Raw genomic sequence first — 24,942 nt, 5'->3', positions numbered from 1 at the left:
AGAAGCATCTCATCAAAATTTCTCTCCACTGATGAAATTATAGGTCTGATCAAAAAGAGAAAAAATAATTTATTTATACTACACTCAATTATTATGCAAGCTCAATAGGAAATACAAACCAAGATCAGCCCATATTTTCCCAAAAGATATTAAGTTAAAATTTTCTAAAAAATAACACATGTCAAACTTCTTTTGTCTTTTTTTCTAAATCTTTAAGGGAAAAGATACTTAAAGGGATTCTTTCAGGAAAATTATCTTTAATAACAAGAGAAAACAGATGAACTTATTTATCAATAGGTATGTATTAATTTATCAGAGACAGCAAATGTCAGGACCAGTAATGAATAAGACAGAAAAGGTTAATATAATAATGAATTACTCCAAAAACTTTTCTACATGAACAAGGTACAGAAATCAATGAGGTGAGTCAGGCTCTTATAACAAGAGATGACACTTATTATCAAATGACCTTTCAATATCTCAACACAGTGATGTGTGCCTTACTAGAAAACAATATCCAATCATGGTAATAACAAGTACAAGACAAAAACCAGGCTATACCCTAGATCTAAATACGAGACATAACTATTGCAAAAGTTTGAGCAAATATCACCTAGTTTCTAGGGGGAAAATACATTTTCCTAATCTAAATTCTCTTTTTTCCCAATAAACCATAGTAAAAATAAATGAAGACTATCTCTTCTAGGACTTTAACAGATTATTTTGTACTTTGAAGTGTATCTTCAATACATTTAACTATTCTTTTTTTCCTGTTACTCTTTTAGTTAAAAGGTTATAATGAACCTTTTCTCTTTTTTATAAACTGGTTATTTCTCAAAGCTATTGCTTTTAATGAGTTGTCAATTTTAATTTTTAAGCATTAAAGGTGGTAATTCCCCCCCATGTAAATATATAAATACACACACACATATGAATAGCTCTGCTTCCTAGATGTTTCAGGAATTTAACTCAGTAGTGAGACTTTATAATCAGATACAGTTCATTGGATTTAGAGCTAATAAGGGATCTCATAGACCATCTAGATTAGCACTCTCATTTTAGAAGTTAGGAAACTGAGGCCCAGAAGAGTCATGATAAATTTTTTCTTAATATTTTATTTTAAATGTATGCATTTTCAGAAGAAAAACATAGGATAGATCTCATGGTTTGATAGATATGATTAGGGTTTTGACGTTAAAAGATCACTTTACTACAAATATGAACAACATGGAAATAGGTTTTTGAACAATGATACATGTATAACCCAGTGGAATTGTTTGTCAGCTCCAGGATGGGGGAAGAAGGGATAGGGATGTGTGCATGTGTGCGTGTGTGTGCGTGCGTGTGTGTGTGTGTGTGTGTGTGTGTGTGTGTGTGTGTGTGTGTGTGTGAATCATGTAACCATGGAAAAATATTCTAAATAAAATTTTTCAATAAATGAATGTATTTTAAACATATTTTAGAAATGTGGCAGTATCAGATCTTAAACCAGAAAATACCATGTTGATTTTGCTATAATGCTCGTAATATACAGCATAAAATAAAAAAAGTAATATCCTAAAAAGTTGGTGTTATTTACAAAAAATTTTTTAAAAACCACACATTTAAGCATTGATCATCCTGCAAATGCATACACCTATCTAAAAAGTAAAACAATAAATAATGTCTTTGGTGGGTATTTTTAAATACTTAGCTAAAAAGTGGCATTCATAGTAAAAAGTTGTTAAAAATGTATTTCACATTTTTCTAGTGTCACTGTTTCCCCAAATAGCAATACAATTAAATATAGAAAGTACTATACATTTCCATATTTCCCATTTTAACATATATTTCTCATAAGTGAACAGCTACTCTTGCCTGGAGATTATAACACCTCTTCTCCCTCAACTCATCCTATTCCTGTCTTATCCTTGCTATTCCATATCTCACTGCTTGACCTGGAATCCCCACATTTCCTTTTATTTTTTAATATTTTGATAACTATTTCAATACAATTGTTTTCCCTTGAAATTCTATGTATGCTATGCATTTAAAGTTTTTTGGACTTCCAAAGGAATCCACAGAACACAAAAAAGATTAAAAATCCCTGCTGGAAGAGGCTGTTTGCAGAGAATAGGTTGAAGAAGAAATACTTATTGATGCCATTCCATGCATTCATAAGGACAGAAGTGGATAGAAGTCATTATCCACACTCCAAAGTTCTCCCTTTCCGCAACTTTCCTATTTACTAGGAAGGTGACTATCATCATTTTATTACCCAGGTAAAGAATTTAAGTGTCATCCTCAACTCTTCTCTTGTACTTTTTCTAACGAGTTTCTAAGTCACGTCAACTTCTCCTTTCACAATACATCTATGTCTGCTTCTCTCCACTCACAAAGCTCTGGGTCATCTGTGTGTGTGTGTGTGTCTCTCTCTCTCTGTCTCTGTCTGTCTGTCCTTGTCTCTGTCTTCTGTCTGTCTGTCTGTCTATCTGTCTGTCAGTCTTCTGTCTATCTGTCTGTCTGTCTGTCTGTCTATCTGTCTGTCTGTCTGTCTGTCAGTCTCTCTCTCTCCCCCAATTCATCCACCATTCAGCACAGGTTTGTGCATGTTACCACATGCCAAACCCCAACCAAAGTCTAGTAGTTCCGAGATCAAATATAAAATTCTGCTCCGCTCTTAAAGCTATTCACTGCCTGGTCCCTCTTTATCTTTCCAGTCTTCTCATACTTTACTCCCTCTCACATACTCTGTCCCAGCCTTCTGGCCATGCCTTACCCTACTCTATTCCTTTTCACATTGGTTGGTTGACCCATGCCTGGAATTCTCTCCCTCCTCACCAATGCTCCCAGGATTCCTTTGAGATTAATCTCAAATCCTACTTTCCTTAAAAGAACTTTCCAGGGCTTTTCCTCTGCATACCCCAACTCCCCACCCCTCATTACCACTGCAAATGCCTTTCTCTGGAGATGACCTTCCATTTAAAATCTGTACATCTTGTAAGTACACAGTCCTTTACATGTTATCTCCCCAATTGGAATGTGAGACCCTGGAGGGCAGGACCTTGTTTTTTAAGTTTTCTAAATCATACAGAGCATGGAACATAGAAGGGCTTAATAAATGCTTGTTGATTGATCAAATGATTAGGATAGAAAGGTGATAGTGATCTAGAAAGGGTCAGGTGACATAGGTTCTAGCCCCAGTTTTTTCACTAGAGGCAAATTATTTGTATCTCTGGTTGTTGCTGACTTGAATTAAATGATGGTCTTTACTGCCCTTTCAAACTCCAACATTCTTTTTTTTTTTTGGTTTGAAATTTTTTATTTAATTAATTAATTTAGAATATTTTTCCATGGCTACATGATTCATGTTCTTTCCTTCCTCTCTTCTCACCCCCCCCTCCTGTAGCCAACAAAGCTCCAACATTTTAATACTATGAACTCAAGTAGAAATTCTGAACATATTTTTCCACAGAAAAACTGAATCAATTCTAATAGTACCAAACTTAACAATTACTCTGAAAAATTAAAGCACTGACTATATCAATAGCAGGGAAAGTCTTGGACCAGTAATCATAAAACTTTGGCGTTAGCCTCTAGCCTCATCTCACAAAATCTCAAATGTGAGACTTTAAACAAGTTTCTGGGCAGATATTTCCACATCTGAAAAATAGCTAGTAGAGCTTCAAATGAGATAACCTCTGGTGTAATAAACAAATCGATTTTTACTTAAATACGTTTTTATTAGCTGGCCTAGAAACTTTGCCACAATGGGTTCAAGTCAAGAACACATATGATACCAGTGGAATCACACGTCGGCCACGGGGGGTGGGAGGGAGGAAAAGAAAATGATCTTTGTCTTTAATGAAAAATGCATGGAAATGATCAAATAAAATACTATAAAAAAAGAAAAAAAAAAGAAACTTTGCCACCAAGTACAAGATTATCAATACAGGAAAATGCATACTAAGTTCCAAACTAACTACAACTCTTCTGAATAGGACCTGTTTGTAAGCTAGGAGCTTCTTTTGGTTAGGGGAGGGTGTAAAAATAATGATGACAAAATTTAAAAGAAAAAGGTCAAGGGAAACACTTTATAAAATGAACAGAAAAGGATAAGAAGGAAGTACAGATAAGAAGGATGGTTTTGAAAGCAATATGTAGAATTATACATATGTTTATTTATTTAAACAAGTGGAGTGAAATGCTGAATCATGGTTTCATATTGCATCCACTTTTTGTATTATATTGTGTGTACCAAAATTTGGTGTGTACATTTTTTGTTGTTTAAGTTAAATTAAGAATAAAATATAAAAATAAAACCAAAAAGGTAATCTGGGGGGTTGTGATTACAAAATCCTAGAATGAGTGTTTAATTTGACCAATATGCAAGCATTCTTGAAAGCAGCCTCCTTTTTATTACTGGCCTTAATGAAAGGGTCTATCTAAAAGGCTTTGACCCCCTACTATAGTATTGGTCCCTCCCTCACCCCACAATAGCCTTCTGGGTAACTTTTACTGACTGATATACCCACACTTTTATTCCCCCCTTGAGGCAAATCATTCAGTTTATTAGTTTATGGCAGAAATTATGAACTAGAACATAATAAGAAACAGATGCTCAATATGCAATGCTGGTGGCAAGCCCAGTTGGGAGAAAGGGAAGAAAAAGAAAACACCTCAGACACAGAAGCATCTCTGGGAACAGGCTTTGTGGCACAAGCCCTCAGGAAGTAACCCCAGCACACTACAATGCCAGAGAAACCAGAGTAGCTTACCACTTTCTTCTTAACTATTCTGGCTAAGCAGGCACTAAGCTCATTTGTTTCTCCTCCCAATGGAAGACAATATTGCTCCTTAAATTTTAATGCCTTATAGAAAAGCTCCATTTGCCATACCCTAGACCCAACTCTGGACAGTCAAGGGCAGTTCAATAGGGCCTCCTGCATTATTTCCTGCAGTGCTTGAAATTAAGACACAACTGGAAACCCGGGAAGGATTTTAGGAAGTAGGGAAGGAGTAGCAGAACCACAAACAAAACTAAGGCAGCTGATCCTAAATGCTATCTGAAGCCAGTTAGGAGGAATGGAGGTGGGCTATCAGACAGCCATGGCATTAGTATTTTTCAAGGTAATTAGGGCAAGTACTAGAGAAGTATGCATGGATTTGCAAAGGAGAGAAAAAGGTTAAAGTTACAAGAAAATAATAACTGGCAAAATTTAGCAAAATAAATAGATGGTTAGAACCAGAGAAAGAGGAAAATTAAAGCTGACTTCAAGATGACATTCCTGGCAGCAAAAGCATGAGTATGCCAATAACAGTAGTGAAGAATTTCAGAAAGGGAAATGTCTTTTAGGAAGGTAAAATATAAAAATGTCTAGTTTTAAGTTTAACTGGAGGTTGGACTTATCTAGACCAGTGGTTGTCAAACTTTTTATACCCCTATAAATTACTGAGGACTCCCACCCTCAAGAATTTTGTTTATATGGATTCTATTAATATTATGATGAAAATACTTTTCACACTTGGACCCCCTAAAAAGGGACTACCAGAGGTCCCCAGAACACATTTTGAGAAACAAAAAACTAGGCTAGAAAATCTTTTCAACCTTAGATTCTAAGATTCTGGGTACCATTTGCATTAAAAGAAGACGTAGGAAAGGTCTCTTTCCTGTTCAATTAAGTCAAGAATAGCACTAGTAAGGGAGAATATAGAATAGCAGCATGTCTCAAAGCAATTCAATCCAACATATATTTATTAAAAAACTATGTGCAAAAATTTTTTAAGAAGTCTGACTTGCAATTTTTATGCAAAATAAAAAGCTATCACCATTTTTTCAAAGAAAAAAACATAAGTCAGAAATAAGGAGAGTTGAGACAGTACAGAGACCAAAGTCTTTGCTCCCCAGGGATAAAGCCTGCACACTGGCATAGTTCTCCAGGGAACACTTCCCATTCACCCCCACAGGGTCCCCAGAGAGGGCAGCAGCGGAAAAGGTAGTGGCAGAGTCTCTCTGATAGAGATGGCAGCAACTAGGAAGTGGTAGAGCAGCAACTGCTTGGGGTGAATCAGTGCAGAAATCTCTGGGTGCTGGATAGGTCTGACTGTGAAATGGGGTACTATATAACCTTTGAAAAGATGGCTTTACAACCAAAGTACTGACAATAGCTAGAGAACAGCAGTAGAAGTGGCTAGTGTGTTCTAGTCCCAACCTCCCTAAACAGGGGGGCAAGAACCCAAGATAAAAATGGTTTAATGTAAACGACAAACAAAAAAATAGACATAACCATTGGATTTGGCTCTGGGGCAGTAGTAGGTCAACCCTATCCAAGAGAAATATGGAACAAAGGGATAGTTTGAATCACATAACTATACCCTGCCTCCTATGGGGGGGGGGGGGGAGAAATTTTTAACAGTTTGAATTTCCTGGATCCAAGGTCACAAAGAGAAAGAACTACATCCCTTGTACTTCTATTATGAGTTATTCAGCTTGTGAAAAAGTGACTAAGTTTTATACCTATTTTCATTTTAAATAACCACTAATTTGGGTCTTATAAAAAATGGCAAGTGTAATTGCTTCTATCACAATAAAATACTTCCATATAAAAGGATTGGAAGCAGGGTAGGATAATTGAGCCAGATAGTCTTGGTTTACCAACAAGCACTCTCCCATTTTCATAAAGGATTATGGTCCCTTTTTTCTTGTTTCTTCAAATTCTCCTAAAATGCTAAGATGTAATTGTTATATTGCTTGATGAATGAGAATTAACACATTTTTATGCTTATAAGTAGTTCAAAATAGTTATAAAAATGAAGACTTTTAATTATATAAGAATATCTTTAAAAGCACTGTAGATTCCTGCTGAAAGGTAGAACTATATTCTAAATAAAGAATGCTTTTTCATGAAACACAGCAACCAAGCAAATGTTTGACCTTTCAGAAGAAAAGAGCTGCATGAGTGTTTTCCAAATGAAACAGTTTAAATATATGTATGTCTGTATGTATGTCACAATATCATAATATAGTTCACTCCTAGGCCAAACTTTAAACAGGTATAGTTTGCATTCCTTCCCTTTTTTCTTTCTTTGCCCTTCTCTAGAACCTAACTTTAATATTTCCATGCTCCAAATTACCCATTCATACTCCTGCATCTTCCTCTCTGTAGTCACATAAAACAATGTACATATTAGATATCTATACTGTGCTTTGCACCATTAATTATCTGTATACTCACCTTATCTAACTTGCCTGGCTATAAACTTGAATGTAATGACTGGGCTTTATTCATCTTTGTATATACCCTTCAGCTTTTAGCACAGTGCCTTACACAGAATAGATACAAATATTTTTACTTAAATAAAAAAAATATTAAAAGCATGGCAGGAACAACTGGATTAAATGTCCATTTCTACCAAGTTTTAAAGTAAAACTGAAAAAAAAATAGAAGAGGTACTTTTTAAAAGGTTATTCTTTTTATATGTAAAATGCCTGATACTGTGGCACCAAATACCACACCAAAATAAAGATCTACCTCAAATCTTCCATACTGACTTGATACTAGGACCAGTCCTTCAGAGTTATTCATATTTGAAGCAAGTTTTGCTACAATACAACTCTGTCTGTTGGATAGGAAAGTAGGAGATATAAAAAGTTACCAAAGCTACTGCTAAAAGGTGCACTGAATTCAACTGGGGCAATCATAAAGCCTGGATAAAATAAATGTTTCAAAAACGTAAGTAGTCCTGCACTTAATGAAAACCCACATGAATTGTGACATTTAATAGGGTATGCATTGTCCAAAATGCTTTCACTAGGGGAGTGGGATCAAAGAGTTTTAGATGTGGAAGAGACTTTTGAGTTTATCTAATCTAACTCTCTCATAATGCAGATGAGAAAATGAGAGGTCTGGGGAGGTTACTTACCCATGATTCAAACTGGCAAAACTAGATGTCAAAAACAGGTCTTAAATTCCAAATATTCTAATAAAGAATATCTAGAGATATTTATAATACTTCTAACCTTCTAGAGAATGAGAGTGATGTTCATAATATCACTACCCTTCACTATCTCCACAATGTAACAAATGTTCAAAATCTTTATTGCCAGCTTTGATCTCCACACTCTAGTCCTTCAATTCTAGGTCTCAATAATCATTTCTAGTTGAATGAGCCACAGTCTCCTCAAAATCAAATACCTCAAAATCAAATAATCTCATTAAAATCAGCTTCTCTTCCTGACTTCCTTAATTCTATTAATGATCTAATAATGTACTAGTCTGGAGGAAAGCTCAGCAATTTCTCACTCCTCTCAACCTTCTTCCTCCCTCCTCCAATCACCAAAACCTGTCAATTAGTCACACTTAAATGTCTTTGCATCAATTCCTTTCCATTTCTAGTCTTTTATCACTTAATATCTAGACAATTGTTAATTTATCTAAACTGCTCTCTCCCTGCCATCTCCTATGAAAATATATAGATATCATTAGTTTGCTAGAACAGAAATGTTACAATTGGTTATGGTCTAGTTTTAAAAATGGTTGAATGAACCTCATACCGGTCAATTAAATTCACCTTGTTCCACTGGCATACTATACAGATATTTGTACTCCTTGTCATAGCATGACATCATTGGGATTTAGAGGAGAGGATAGATAGAATACAAATTCTTAACTACTGAAAAAAAAGGACAATACATTATTATTTAATATTTAATTATATTAATGTTTTCTAAAAAGCATAGAACTTGACATCTTTTAGAAAACATACTTTTGCTACAGAGCAAATAAGTTGCAACAGAAAAATAAAAATGTAATTTTTTTAATCCACTGTGACTGTGCTCTCAGACCTACAAATTCCATTCTTTATGTTTTTTAAATTGTTCTGAATAGGCCCAAAGGGCAGAACTATAAGAACTGAAAGATTTAAACTTGATGTAAATGAAAAAATTCCTAATGATCAGAATTTTCTATTCTCAGATATTCCAATCTGTTATCATGCCATTTCTTCCTGTTTTGCAACCTCTCTTTTAGTTGAGAGCACTGCCTCACGTTTCACTAAAAAAAAATTGAAATTATTCAGTGAGCACTTCCTCTTCTTTCCTCCCTAACTCACAACTTCCAGAAGTCTTCTGTCTCTTGTCCTTGGCTGCCTCTTTTGCTTGACAAGGCAGACACCTTTACTTACACAAGTAAACCCATTATATCCAGTCTTCTCCAGCAAATTGCCCCCCCTCCATCATTCCTACTGTTATTTTTTTCCCATTTCTCTTTGACTATTGACTTCTTCCCCACTATCTGCAAACATGCCCAATTCTCCCCATTCTAAAAAATACATATTTGATCTTTCTATCCATGCTAGCTATTGTCCCTTCCTGCCATCAGTCCATACCTCTCCTCCCTTTTGTGGCTAAATTCTATAAGAAGACAATTGATGCTTCAACTTCCTTTTCTCTTATTCTCTTAACTTTCTATATAGTTTAACTTCTGATTTTATGATTCAATCAAAATATCCCTCTCCAAAGATACTAAAGATCTCTTAATTATCAAATTTAATGGCTGGTTCTCAATCTTCATTCTCCTTGACCTCTCTGTAGCCTTTGACAATTCCCATCCCCCTCTTCTTCTTAATATTCTCCTCTCTAGATTATAAAGATTGTAACACTACTCTTAGTTCTCCTCTTGGGTGTCAGACTGCTCCTTCTTGGTCTTGGTCACTAGATCTTAATCCAGCTCACACCCGATAGCTGGGGTATCCCCCAAAGCTCTGTTCTGGGACCTCTTTTTTTTCCCTGCCTATTATTTTCCTGGGTGATCTCATGTGCTCCCATGGTTCCAATGATCATCTCTATGGAAACATTCCTCAGATCTATTTAGTCAATCCCAGCTTCTCTCCTGTTGACTCAAGTCTCTTCTGAGGCTACTCCATCCTCCACTCAACTGTCAAACTGATCTCACCATACTATCTTCAAACTTTCACAGTCACCTCAGTTGGTAGCCTTATTACCTCTAGGATCAAATATAAAATCCTCTGTAACCTAGATCCTTCCTGCCTTTCTAGGTTTCTTATACCTGACTTCCTTCACCTTCCTGTCCTGAAATATGCACTGAAATGAAGTGACACCACTCTCCTTTCTGTTCTCTGCAGATGACACTCCATTTCTAGATTCCAACTTTGGAATTATAATAATTAAGTGTGAAAGAAAAAACACACCAAGTCAAAAGTCAGTAACCTTCCTCTTGGATATTATTTTGTGTATTACTTATCAGTTCACTGAACATACCATGTGCTATGTGAAAAACAGATTTCTGCTGCTTATTCCCAAAACAGAGAGCAGAAAACAGGTTACATGGTCTTTCACCAAGCAGGGCACAGAAGCCAGAGAATCTATGTTGAGTCAGGAAAACCTAGTTTCAAATAACACCTCTGATCTACACTGTGGTATGACGACAGGTAAGTCACTTCTCAGACAGGAGGTTATAAATGAATAAAGGGAAACTTTCAAATGGGAGTTCCTTACATGAATGAAATTCAGGTCTAGAAGGAAAACAAAAATAGTAAGACTGGGTGCCATAAGAAAAAGCCTTATGGCTTCTAAATCCACAGATCCAGAGATCTTAAAACCTTTAAGGACTTTTAGATAGTACTTTTGAAATCATGTATTTAGCTTTTATATTTTTTTATTTGTGAACTAAAAACAAGTATCTAAAGAAGTGAAGCATAAAAATTTAACTTCCAGATTATATTATTCTGAATACAAATTGCTACATCAGCACAAAACATGAGAAAGACCATGGGATGTTGGGAATTAAAGAGTTCTAGGGTACAGAAATTAATTGCACAAAACAATAACAAAATTGATAACTATAAAGTGACTTATTTTAGGAACTCAGATCTATATTTTGGAGAGAACTCAGACATCTAGACCAACTCTCTAATTTTACAAGAGAAAGAAAACCAAGGCCCAAGTTAAGTAACAGAGAAGCAGAATCTGAACCCAGGTTCTCTGAAACTCTGAACAATGTTGTCATACTGGAAAAAGACTATGTAAACTTTAAGATATTTATGGTATATGAAACTTCACAGCAGATGAATTAAAAGATGACTTATGGACTAGAAAGGCTAAATAACTCCTTTTTATGGATTATACTATAGAAATGTATAGTCACGTCATTTATATCTATCTCTTCCTTCATCTGATGCCAACTTTGGCACTTAAGTTTTTCAGAATTAAAAATATACTGCAAAAAACCCTGATTCAACAACAACATCCACCACAGAAAAGCAATTTGTATTCAGTATAATGTAATCTGGAAGTTAAATTTTTATGCTTCACTTCTTTAGATACTTGTTTTTAGTTCACAAATAAAAAATATAAAAGCTAAATATATGTTTTCAAAAGTACTATCTAAAAGTCCTCAAAGGTTTTAAGATAAATAATAAGATCTCTGGATCCGTGGAGTCAGAAGTCAGAAGTCTTTTTCTTAAGGCATCCAGTGTTACTATTCCAGTGAGAAAATTTGTAAGAGCAATTTGGTAAACTGTATGTATCTTTACTTCTACTTAGAATAGCAGCTACAGGAAACCTCAGTCTCCAGAGGCTGCCACAGAGACCACACAGAAATTGCATACATTATATCTGTAATCCAGCCTCAAAAAGACAATTCAATACGGTTGTGATGTTACAAGAGACATAGTTCTCTATGTACAAACACCACAATTTCAATCCCACACACTTTCTAGTCTTAGTTCATATTATTTCCTTTCAAACATTACCTTTCTTCAAAATTCAGTTCAGGTGCAGCCCCTGTGGAGGTCATGCCTAAATGTACCATGAGTGTTTTCTCCCTCCAAAAGCTATTTTGCATTTATTTTCCATAGTCTTTAAATTTACTTGCTCATGTACATCCTTGATGCCCACTAGATCTTAAGCACCTTGAGGGCAGGGACTATTCTACTTTGGAATTCATTTATCTGCAGTGTCTAGCACAGTGTCTGGTATAGAGTAGGTTATCTTTAAATGTTTACTGAATTTAGTATCAATTCAACAATTTATGCCTGGAAATAATAATATATTTATCATTATTTTACTTAACATTTATTTAAATAACACCACAGACTTTAGCTTTTAAAGATGCTTCCTTGAACATTTAAAATGTTCAATCAATCCATCTTTCATTTTTACTCATTGATCTATCTAAAAAGGCCCATAAGTTCCCAAGAAGAAATCAGTTTGCAGTCAAGTTTTGATGAGGCAAAATTTAGAATAAGGTTCTGCCCATCCATTCCTGATATCATGGAAACAATCTTCTGTTGTGTGGGAAAATAACAATTAAGGCGTTTTAAATAGTTACGGGTGTACATCTATAGGGGAAAATGTACTTGCTATACTTAAAAAATTCTTTTTGTCCTACATATTGGAACAACATACATTTTATACACACACATGTTAGGATATTTATACACACACACACACACACACACACATGATGATCCTATATATATCTATAATGGAGCAAAATCAATTTATGAATTATTTTAAAATATATAGCTGCAAACTGAGCACCAAGCATTATTTAAATTTATTGAGATAGTCACTTAAATGGACAGTTAAGCTGTACATATTTGAAAATATAAATTAATGCTTTTTAAATTTAAAACTATAATTGCTTTATAGTTGAACTGATAGCAATAATGGAGTCATTTTATTAAGCAGTTCAGTGAGGATTGTGAATAACATGTTGATGGAACCTAACTGCATTTGTGTATGTGCTAAAGATTAGTTAAAAAGACAAAAGAATGTAACTAGGGAGAAAGCAAGAAGGATCCTGGATAATTAATCAATCTTAAATCAATACTTTAAAATGCCAGCTGCAGTAGTGGCCTCACCAATATAAACTGTAAAAAGTAATCATCTTAGTGATTTAGTTGATTTATTTTTTGGTATGTTGAATATTCTTAATACAAATTAGCTTCCCAGGTTTCATAATTTATAGTTATGTTAAGTGGACCATGTAAACTCAAAAATGAATTACATGTTTGCTAGTGTGAGTTCAAAAGACCTACTTCTGGATGATAAAATGTTGTTTTAAAATTCCCTACAGCAGTTCTCATTAATGAATCATATAACTCTGATTCCTTCCTACACATATTAAAGATAGGGAATATGTTTTTTCACCAGGTTTAAAGACAAAAAGAGTAGGTCCAAACAATACTTTTCTACTATTTTAATTAAAGATACTCAGCTCCTGGGAGTATACCTCCCAAGACAAACCCAGGAACTACTGAACATAATTATAAAACACTTTTTATATTAAAAACTCAAGTTTAAATAATTGGATATTAATTGTTCATAGGCAGAGACAATATAATGAAAATGATCATTCTACCTAAAATTTATTTTATTTATTCAAGGTCATCCCAATTAAATTTCAAAAAATTATATCATTAAGCTAGAAAAAATAACAAAATTCACTTCGAAGAACAAAATATCAAAAATATCAAAGGAATTAGGGAAAAAATATAACGGGAGGAATTCTAGCAGAACTGCAGCTCAAACTCTATAAGGTGGCAGTGATTATCAAAGCTGATACTGGCTAAGAAAACAGTGGAAAAAAGTAGACATATAACGCACAGTAGCAAATTATTTTAGTAACCCTGTGTTTGACAAAAATAAAGATTAGAGCTTTGGGGAATTTTATATATATATATATATAATATATATATGTATATACACATACACAGTTTAGAAAATTAAAAAGCAGACTGGCAGAAATTAGGTATGGACAAGATATTGCTCTTAACACCACTTACCAAAAGAAGGTCAAAATGGATATATAAAAGGGAAATATAAGCAAATTTAGAAGAACACGGACCTTATTATCTATTTGATTTATGGATAGAAGACTTTATTAATAAATGAGAAGAAATAACATGAGACATAAAATGGATAATTTTGAATATGTTAAATTAAAGAGTTTTTATACAAATAAAATCAATGTAGCCAAGATGATATGGAAAGCAGAAAAATGGGGAGGGAGGTTATAGTTTCTTTGATAAAAGTCATATCTGAAACACATAAGTATTATCAGATTTATAAGAATATTATCCATTTCCCAATTGATAAGTAGTCAAAGGATACTAAACAGGAAGTTTTGGGTGAAGAAATCAAAGTTATATATAGTCATATGAAAAAAATGCTCTAAATCCTTATTGATTTAGAGAAATAGGTCCAAAATATCATCTCATATTTATCATTGGCTATAATGATACAAGGGTGAAATGACGAATGTTGGAGGGGATATGGAAAAATGGGGCCACCAACATACAACTATGAACCATTTTCCATTTTTAACTGATCCAATCATTTTGGAGAACAACCTGAACTATGTCCAAAGAGTTATACAACCATGTATATCCTTTGACTTTGTAATATCAATATCGGGTGTGTTTCTCAAAGTGATCAGGGAATAAAAAAAAGAATCTGTATTTTCTAAAATATTTATAGCACCTCTCTTTGTGGTGGCAAAGAACTAGAAATTAGGGGATGCCCATCAACTGGGGAAAAACTAAACAAATTGTGGCATATGATTGTTATAGAAAATGACTGTGCTACAAGAAATGATGAACAGGTTGATTTATGTTAAGAATTATCTGAAATAATAAAGAGAAAAAAGTAAAGCCAAGAGAATATTGTGTACAGCATCAGCAATATTGTTTGAAGAATAACTAAATATCCACCTCCAAAGAACCACTAAATATAAGTATGTATGATATGGTTTCACATGTGTGTGTCTGTTTATGTATGTCTCTGTGTCTATATATATTAATCAAATGGTGCCTTCCCCAGTGCAGAGTGGGACAGAGGGAGAGATGACTTGGAAATTAAAATGTAGCCAAAAAGCTCAAAAAAATCAAATTAAAAATAGAAATCTTGGCTTCTCCTGTTTTTAAGAGTTATCATGACTAGACAACAACTAGAAAAGGTCATTGTGAAGCAGAGTAGTATAATGGAATGATGCTTGACTAGTTTCTATGAAGTTCGTGTTACTTACAACCTGTGTGACTTTAAACAAACTGCATAACTGCTCTGGCCTTCACTTTCTTGAACTGCAAAAATGAGAGGGTTATATTACATGTCTAATGTCCCTTCGTTTCATTGCTTCTATTTTCAATATATATTTTGGACTTACTTAAAAAAAAAAAGATACTCTGCTCAAACACAGTTCTTAACAATAGGGAAAGAAAATAGTACAACAAAGATAGCTGTTCCCATTTATATTTCAAGGGGAGGGGACTTTAGTTTTAGTTTAGTTATTCTAACAATATTGGGCACAAAACTCTTCATCTTTAATCTGGCAAATCTTGTTTTGCTATCATCTGAGGGTTAAAAGGGGGATTTGGGGATATTAGAGATTTCTTGCAATGATTATTCCAGAATTCTCAGCCTTTCCTACTTTTTCTGACAGTTTGTCTACTGTAGGACTGACACATCTCTACATCTATATAGTCAAATGCACAATGGAATTTTATTACAGTTTAGGAGAAATCGGAGGTACAGAAAAAATGTTTCACCAGCATAGTTCATATTCACCAAGTTAGCCTGATTCAGGTTGAAAGCATTTAACCTTTTTTAAATAACTTCTACCTATTGTCACTCTGCTCCACAAGTAGTGGAGTTACTTGTGCCGGGAAAGAGAATGGAAGCAAAGAATCACTTGGAAGAAAACTGCATTAGGTCCAGGATCAGAGCTTTAATACTGGTGTGAACTGAATTAGGATTGATTGTAGAAACTTTATAAGATTGCCTCCAACCTAAATACAACAAAAAACTTCTCTTTAATTCTCCTATTCTATGATCTTTAGATTTTACCATCAAACTCTTTCAATAGAGGTATATAATAATTTCTTCCACTTGTCAAACATACTCACTTCCTCATCATTTAAGGATTCTTGATTTTTTTCCTACCACCAGAGATGGTTCTTAGATGCCACCAATGCCCTCTTAACAAAATCTAATGGGTATAGCTGGGTGGCTCAGTGGATAGAGAGCCAAGGTTATAGATGGGAGGTCCTGGGTTCAAATTTGACCTCAGATACCACCTGGCTTTGTGAGCCTGGGCAAGTCACGACTCCCATTGCCTAGCCCTTACCATTCTTCTGTCTGGGAATGAATACTTAGCATTGATTCTAAGAAAGAAGGAAAGGGTTTTAAAAAATAAATTAATGGCCTTTTATCAGGAGCTCTCAGCCTTCTCCAGCTCTGCAGCAGTTACCCATGTCATTCTTTCTTAGAACACCATTACATCATGCTAAAAGGAATGGTGAATTGCTTGACTTCTATAAGAACTGGAAGGACCTACACAAAGGGATGCAGAGTGAAATGAGCAGAACCAGGAGAACATTATGCACAATAACTAAAACAATGTGGGGTGATCAAATGTAATCGACTTTGCTACTAATAGCAATGCAATGATCCAGAACAATCCCAAGAGACTTATGAGAAAGAATGCTATCCACAGCTAGAGAAAGAAGGGTGGGAAGGGACATGCAGAAGAAAAACGTGATTTATCACTTGTTTATGTGGATATATGATTTAGAATTTTGGTTTTAAAAGATTACTCTATCATAAAAATGAATAATACGGAAATAGATTTTGAATAATGTTGGGTCCAGGAGGGGGGGAGGGAAGAGGAGAGGGAGAGAACATGAATCATGAAAAAAATGTTTAATAAAATTGTATTTTAAAAAAATAACAAAACAAAACAAAAACCTCCATTATGTCCAAGGTGCTACACCTACCCTAATTCTTCTACAATACTTATGACAATTTCCTCCTTTATGTTCTTACTTGGACCCTCTTCCTCATCCCTCCCCTCTAAACACTAGTTTTCTTAAAGCTCACTCTTTGAACTCTCTTAAAGAGGTCTGTAATATTCTGAATTTCTGAAATGGGGAAAGAGAGGTGGGTAAGAATACACACACACACACATACATTCCAAATACCTCTAGAAGGATAGTAGATCTTAGTAAAAATGAACTATTTAAGTGCTTACTATAGTTAAGAAGACAGGAAGTTATAAGCTGTGTAACTATACTCAGCAAGCTGTTAAAACAGCAGGACTTTCCTGTTTCAAAAGCTGACCTTTCCCTTTAAAGAGGTTGGGATGAAGCATCCACCAATGACCCTCAAATCTAACATTTAGCTTGAAATGCTGAAAGTTCAACTCAGACTCACAGTAGAATGACCAAACTACAACAATTAGTAAAAATAAACGTAATTACAGTTGATTTGACTAGCCCAGTGGGGGAAAATAGGAAAGTGGATCATAGGTTTTCAGTTCTATATGGGAAGTCCTGGAAGGTCACAGCAAAGATGTTCCATCCCACCTTCCTTTCTGTCTTCCTCTCCTAGTGGTAACTCAATCTCTATTGATTTTTTTTTTCTGGTGGATAAAGCAGCAACTCAATTGCTACTCTTCCTTTGCCTAATCCACTCTGGTTCTCTTTCTAGCAAGCAACATAGCATCCTACCTTTTCTCTGTCAGCTGTAGCTCTTTTTCTTTCTGTATGATTTGGAGCTAGTGAATTATGTGACCTCCCGTCAAATAAATCAGTCCAATGGGGTCCTGATTTGCAACCTAATACTATTTAATGTACATGAATGTTTGTCTCTTTGTTTTTAAGTTTTTTTTTTAATCAGGCAATGTCTAGAAGTCATTCTGACAGCTCTACATGTTTATGCTGAAAAGATTGCCCTGAAAAAGTCCAGATACTTTGTAAATTCTTATTAGTCTCCTCCCACCCCCTACATCTCTTCAAAATGGTTCAAAACAGAAACTGTCATTTTTTAACTGAAATTAAGCTAGACCAGAAATCTATGGGTCTTTTTCTAAAAGGACTAATACTTCCTGGTTGGTAAGGGGCATCAATTGAGACTCCAAATCCCTATCCAAAGTTCCTTTGAGGGCACTTCTGCTTCATTTCTTGTCTTTCTATTCACAGTACCCATTTTATTTCCTGGTAAAAAATGGAAGCTTAATAAATAATTGTCAAATTAATTAATGAAAGGATTTTAGGGCTGGAGGGGACCTCAGAATTAAACTAATTTTGTAGATAAGAAAACAAGAGGCCAGAGAGGTGAAGTGATTTTCCTATATTCACATAGATAATAGTGACAGAGCTAGATTCAAACTCAGGTCTTATAATTCCAAATATTGAAGTATAGAAATATTTATAAACAATGGCAGAAAATTAGGGTAGTGTTCCGAACCTCTCTATCCTTCTCTCTCCCACAGTGTCAACTATTATGACTAAGGTAGAAAATTTCTAAATCTTTGTCTCCAACTCTGCTCTCCAGTACTTCAATTTTCTCAATTCTAGGTCTTTAATAATCATTTCCAACCAAATGCACCAAAACCCTGAATTCAATAAGTTGCCCCTAAATAGTACCCCATTCCTCTTAAAGTCAGCTTTTCCTTCTGACTTTCCTGTTTCTGTTAATGGCACTATCATTTCCTAGTCACTGATGTTCAATTTAAGAATAATTTTTCCTTCTCCAATCACGAAGATCTGTCCACTATTTCTTATGAATTTATTTTGCTTCTGTCCCATTCCTACAACCACAATATTTCAGGGTCCCTGTCCTTTATCTCTAAATTATTATTAGTATGCTAGTCTCCCTGCTTCCAGACTATTATTCTCTCCAGGATCAAATCTTGTATAATTTTGAATCTCGTAGTGCAACTAGTTAAAGAACCTTATACATAAGAACACCTCAACAAATAAATATTCACTGAATGAATGCAAATCATAGATGACGAACAAGAAGGGACCCCTAAAAACATCTAATATAATCTCATTTATGGATGATGAAGCTAAAACCCAGAGAGGTTTGGGGGCTTACCCACTAGAAAGTATCATAGGAGGGATCTGAACCCAGGTCTTTTAATTCCAGAGTGTGAGTGTTCTTTCTACTATATCACACTACCTCTCAGGGCAACTTCCACTTTTCACCTTACTATAATCTAATTTGAGTAAGTGCTTTTATTTTCCAATATCATTAATTTAAATTATATCAAATAAAAGTAATGAGCACTTATATAGCACTACAACTTTAACAAAGTGTTTCCCTCAGAGGAATAACAGTGCTCAGTTGATTGAGAGGATCTGGATTCAAAACCAGACTCTTGATACTTAGTATCTACATAACCTTGGATAAATCTCTTAATTTCTTTCTTTCTTTCTTTTTTTTAAAACCCTTACCTTCCGTCTTGGAGTCAATACTGTGTATTGGCTCCAAGGCAGAAGAGTGGTAAGGGCTAGGCAATGAGGGTCAAGTGACTTGCCCAGGGTCACACAGCTGGGAAGTGGTCTTAATTTCTAAGATTCAATTTCTTCAATTGTGGAATGAGATGATTAGACCAAATGTCTCTAAGGTTCCTTAATGTTTTTAGATTCGTGGTCACAAGAAAAGAGATGGGGATGGCGAGTGGGGAGCAGGCAACTCAGAGAGGTTGAAAATTGGCAGAAAAATAACTCATCTCAAGTAAACTTACTCTAAGTCCACTGGTTTTTCCATTACATCAGGTTAAACTGTTATCTTCTTTCAAGTTTGAAAATCCATTTCTATAAGGCTACTAAATATTCTAGGGTCAAATTATTCCAAACTACATAAATAAGCATCGTGAGAAATTATTACTAATGTTCTCTCATATTTGCTACATCAGAGTTTGGAATTATATGGCAATAGTTTTCCAAATTCACTTAAGATTCTCGAATCTACATGAGATCTGAGGATTTTTAATAATGATTACGTCATAATATCATGAACTGAAAGAGACTTTGTAGATCTTGTAATCTAGCCCCCTTCTTTTAAAGATGAGAGACTGACACTCGGAGGTAGTCAAGAAGTAGAATCAACATGTTAAAGCCAGGTTTTCTGATGTCAAATCCTGCATTCTTTCCACTGTGCCAACCATACTGCCTTGAGAAGCGACTAAGGAAAGTCTTGCCAATGAGTATTTGTCCTTTTATCTTTAAATTCTGAATGGCTAGGAAAGTAGCAACATGCTCAATGAAGCTTCAATCAAATGAAAAGTTTGGGTTACGATATCCTTATTCGTTGAATTTTCTGGTATAACTCAAGTCCTGGCACTCAATGAAGTATTAAGTAGGCTTTTCTTGATCTAAACAAGTAGGTATACTGCATGAAATCTTTTGATGAAGTAGCTAGATGGCATAGTGAATATAGCGCTAGACTACCTGGAGAGAGAAGGATGAGTTCAAATTCAGCCTCAGAAACCAGTTAGTCCAAATGTTTTATTATAACCATTTTTCACTCTGTTTCCTCCCATCTTTTACATAAGACTAGTTTTTTTTTCCCCCATAGACAGCAGTAATGGTTATTATAGTTCTCTAAAATCTTCACATTCTGCTCACATTTTTATAATGCCCAACACAAAGTAATGGAAATGAAAAGATATTCAATAAAAATGAAGCAAATATTAGTAAACAAAAATTCCCTATATTTTTAACTATTTCTAAATATTGCCTTGTTTTTATTGTTCTAAGTTGTATGTCAAAATTTCAAAATATCTACCACCAATGGATTTCTTCCCTTTGTTTAATCACCCTCATTAAAATTCCAATTACTAAGTACCTCAGATTACCTTGAATACAAATATATTTTAAACCTGTCTTTAAGACAGCTCTCAGATTTCATTCTTATTGCTGCATTCATGTTTCACATGCTATTAAAACACATTTTCAATTCCCAGATCATTTACTATACATTCAAATCACAAATTGTCTTTAGCTTTGGGTTTTTAATCATATATTCTCTACTTAAACTACTTGAACATTAGCATGGATCTTTTCTTTGATGGATACTTTAAAACAGAAAGCAATTACATACAAAGAAAACTTGATGCTGTATTTATTCTTGCTATAAAATGAAGTTTAAATACATTTTTATTCCAACTTTTACATTTCAAACTGTTTCTGATTTAATAAACTATCACTGTTCTGTTCTCATATGCATCTACCTCAATTTCCCAAGTATTCCTTACCCTACCTTTAATGACTTACAAATTTTCCTAAAGATAATGAAGTTGTAGGATTACATCAAGTAACCATGCAACTTTTCAAAATAGCAAGACAGATAGGGATCTGTATTCTAAGGAATCTAGTATACTACAATGCCTACAGCTATCAAGTTATACAAAGAATTTTAGGGCTAGAAAACCCTTCATAATGACTTTAAAACTAATTGGCAAAGATGTCACAAGGGTTCAGGTATAAAAAACTTTTTACCAGGATGCCTCTAGATAGCAGAAAAACAAACATGCAATTTGCTTTAGCAGTCCAAATGGACATGATCAGTAAAGCTAAAATATCAAGCTAGATTAACTTAAAAAAAAAAAACACTATTCATCTAAACATATTTTCTATCACTATCAATTATGTAATAACTACTTATTGAATCTTTTTCTCCCTATTGTTTTTTCAGTTATTGTTCCTATAAACTGACAACTTTATTCTGATTCTATTATTCATTCTGTTAACATTTCTCATCTTAATGCAATTTAAAACATACTAGCTCACAAAAACTAGCTACTCTTAATATAAAATATCCTACAGGTCTTTGTCCACTCACATAAATTTTTCTATTTCAAATGTACGTCACTCTATTTTCATTTTTTTATGCCACAAAAACTCTTCCTATGTCAATGCCAAATTTTCAAAATAGATGTTCCACATAAAGAAATGTTAGTTTTCATCACAACTTTTTTATCTTGCATAGTAGATACACTGAACATCTTTTAAAATCTGATTGTCCTTAATGCATAAGTATAACTAAAATTATTTTTTTCAATTACATCATGCAATATTGGATCCTCAAAAGCAAATCTCTTAGGCTGTCTTGCTAGAAACCCCAAAATCTGTCCAACTTTTTCAAGTTGATTTTTCTTACAACTACAAGATAAATGTATCAGTCACATGAATATAAAGTAACAATATAAGGCATTGAGACACAGTTGCTATAAATATTGTTACAATGTTTCTCTAGAACACTAGAGTTTCAATTGAAGGCATCTCAAGAGATGAAACAACAGTGCTTCAAAGTACAAAGTAAAACTACTATTTTACCAAGTTTACCAAGTCAACTCACTGTCAGCCTCAACCATAAAAAAGAATCTCTACGAAAGAGAGTTCTATCAACAATCAAAACCACAATATAGTCTGCGTAAATTCTAGAAACTCATGAATAGAAACTTCAATCCAACACATCCACCAAAATACTACTCTGGCATCAGTCACCAAAAATGCTATATTTACAGAGTCTGGAAATGATATTCATTACTGAAGAAATTTTTTCATGAAGAAACCGGAAAGTAATGATCTATTTTCTGTTCTAGGCTGTGACATCTTGCACCTATAACAGAAAAGGAGTTGTCAGGCTAAAATGGATTAAGTTCTATCTCAAACCCTCAGCTTATAAAAGGAAGTCACCATTCTAACTTGACCTCTTTAACACTAAATTCCATGAAATCAATTCATATATGCCTCAGGACCTATACCTATAACCATAAAATCACCTTTGTCAACTTGGTAGTTTGGGGTCCTTTAAAAACTTTCAATCTAATGAACTGTTTACTTAAAACAATCCAGTAACAAGATCATCTCTTCCTGCAATTAGATTCAACGGAATGCACACAAAATCAACCAAAATTCAAACTCTGAAGAGCTTTCATTTTCCCCCTTAGATGATTATCTAACTGCAGTTAGATCAGGAACAAAATTCAGACATTTAAACTTGCCTGGCTCTTTTAACAGCTGCTATCATGTTTCCTCATCCACTCTAAGTGGATTAAAACTGCAAGAGTTTCACACTCTAAGATCAGAATGAGGCTTATTTCAGACCCTCAAACCGCAGTCCGCATAGCCCACAGCAGTGCATCGCCAACTCTCCTGGCTACCTTTTAAAGTGAGACATTAAAACATTTGGCTAAAGGGATAACAATTTAACAAATATTTAACAAGCAGGATGCTTCTATGCCTGGTGCCATTACTTCCAAGACCCTTACCCCTCAATGCTGGCCTTCTGGAACTCGTGCCACTTAGGTCCAGTTGTTTGAGGAAAGATAGACAAGTGAGAAGAGGTGAGGGAGGAGGGGGAAAGAGGGGTCAAAGACAGAAGGAAACGAGAAAAGGAAGAGGAGAGAGGGAGAGAAGGGGGGAAGGGTTTAGGGAAAAAGAATGCTTTGCTATGCATGCCTTGGGTCAACAGAGGAATAAAATAATTTAGGAGGGGGTGGAGGATGCGGAAGGGTCTCAAAACAATTTCCACAACTACACTTTTTATTTGTCTCTCCAGCACCTCCCCCCAAAGACGCATTATGTTAAATAATACAGCCTTTAAAGTGAAAAAAAAAATGGGTCCATCTTTTAAGTGGCTGCCCTGTCCTCTAGACTTCAGTATTTGCCTCTGGTAAGGAAGCCAAAGAGTGCACCCAGCGCAATGACAGGTTTCCCATTCCTGTCTTTCCTCGGAACAGCTTACACTGCACCCAGGCTGTTTGGCTAGCCATTCGCTTTGGGGACCTGTGCCTGCAGGGTGGGCGCAAGCTCCCACCCCCGGAGCTCAGGCTCAGCGGGGGTTGGGGGGGCACCTATGCAGCCTGAGAAGGGGGTGGCGGTTAAGTACCGCACGCTAACTTCCCCCAGTCAAGGAACCCCCCAACACCACCAGCAGCAGCATTTCCCCAGAGCCCAGCGCGTCCCTTTCCAAGGGGGTTGCGGCTCCGGGTGCGTCCAGCGCGGCGGGAGCAGCCCTCCCGGCCCCGTTATCTGCAGCCGCGTCAGGGGCTGGGATGCGCGGGCCAGGCTGGGGGAAGGGAGGGAAGGGGGGAGTGTCCCCCCGCAGTTTCGGAAGGGGGGGGCACTGAGGAGGCAGGAGGGGGAGGGGGAGACGGCCGCCGCCCCCGCGGCTGGAGCCCTTACCGAGTGGTTCACCCCCCACATGAGGACGCTGAGCAGCGGGTCGCTGGCTCGGAACAGCTTCACTTTCTGCGCGACGAAGTGCTTCTTCTTCGTCTTGGTTTTGCTCGCCATGACCGAGGACACCAGGTTGCTGGGGGTCGCCATGGCCGCCGCTGCCGCCTCGGTCCCCTCCAGTGCCAGTGCCGCCGCTGCTACCGCCGCTGCCGAGGCCGGGGAGCCGCCCTCGCTCACACGCTGCCGGCCGGGAGCCGCGGCCGCATGCCGGCCCCGCGCCCTGCCGCCACGGCCCCCGCCTCCGCCCGCTCCCGCTCCAGCCGCCCGCGCGGACGGGGCTCTGCAGCTGCCGCCGAGTAGGACTCGCCCCCGCCGCCGCCGCCGCCGCCGCCGCCGCCGCCGCGTCTGCCGCCCGCTCGCTCGCTCGCTCGTCCGCTTGCCCGCCCGCTCGCTCACTCGCTCGCTCCACACTCAGCCCGCGGCTGGACCAGGCGCGCCGAGCGGCTTCCGCGTTGGGCGCTGGCGTCATGACGCACGAGGCGGGCGGGAAGCGGGGCCGCCACGGTGGGGGGGAAGAAGCGGGGGTGACGAGGAAAGGGGGGCAGTCATCGGAATCGCTTCGCTGGGGGCGCGCCCTCGGGGCGGGGCGGGGAGAGGGAGTGCGGCCCCGAGCGGGGGTGTGAAGTGGGGGAGGAGGGAGGGATGTGAGCGATGCGGAAACCCACCACCACCATACCCCCCTAGGCTAAGTCCGGGGAAGAAAAGCCACCCTAGAGGTCTGCCTGCCGCAGAGGGGAGAAGAAACAAGGGGAAATCCTCACGGCCCGCACTTTTATTATAGGACTTTACATAACGATCTCTCAGCATCTTCTGGAGGTCCAGGGCACAGGAACTAACATCCCGTTTTACGCGAAGAAAACTCCAAGGCAGGAGTCGGGCCCAGCCTTTCCTGACCCCAAGTTCACTGCC

The 24,942-nt window shown here is 36.6% G+C and overlaps 1 protein-coding gene and 1 long non-coding RNA gene across 4 annotated transcripts in view; both read right to left on the bottom strand.

Annotated features, from left to right (window-relative positions):
- The window catches only part of PIP4K2A (phosphatidylinositol-5-phosphate 4-kinase type 2 alpha), a 199,083-nt gene extending 174,824 nt beyond the window's left edge, over positions 1-24,259 (bottom strand). For 2 of the 3 annotated variants that reach the window (XM_056800125.1, XM_007504877.3), the window contains exon 1: positions 23,980-24,259. In XM_056800125.1, the coding sequence (XP_056656103.1) occupies positions 23,980-24,123 (144 nt within the window). In that variant the 5' untranslated portion in view covers positions 24,124-24,259. The remainder of the gene's footprint in view (positions 1-23,979) is intronic. The other variant, XM_001367711.4, reaches the window with a different exon arrangement.
- On the bottom strand, positions 17,678-23,973 carry LOC130454641 (uncharacterized). The gene is made up of 2 exons (XR_008912427.1): positions 22,998-23,973; positions 17,678-22,955 (listed from the first exon to the last, which is right to left on the bottom strand). It is a non-coding gene; the product is annotated as an uncharacterized LOC130454641 (long non-coding RNA).
- Positions 24,260-24,942: the final 683 nt, after the last annotated feature.

The sequence above is a fragment of the Monodelphis domestica genome, chromosome 5 (genome assembly GCF_027887165.1).
Source record: "Monodelphis domestica isolate mMonDom1 chromosome 5, mMonDom1.pri, whole genome shotgun sequence".
In the NCBI taxonomy this organism is placed as follows: domain Eukaryota; kingdom Metazoa; phylum Chordata; class Mammalia; order Didelphimorphia; family Didelphidae; genus Monodelphis; species Monodelphis domestica.
The sequence above is the reverse complement of the archived record's forward strand: the minus strand, read 5'-3'. Positions and strand labels throughout refer to the sequence as shown.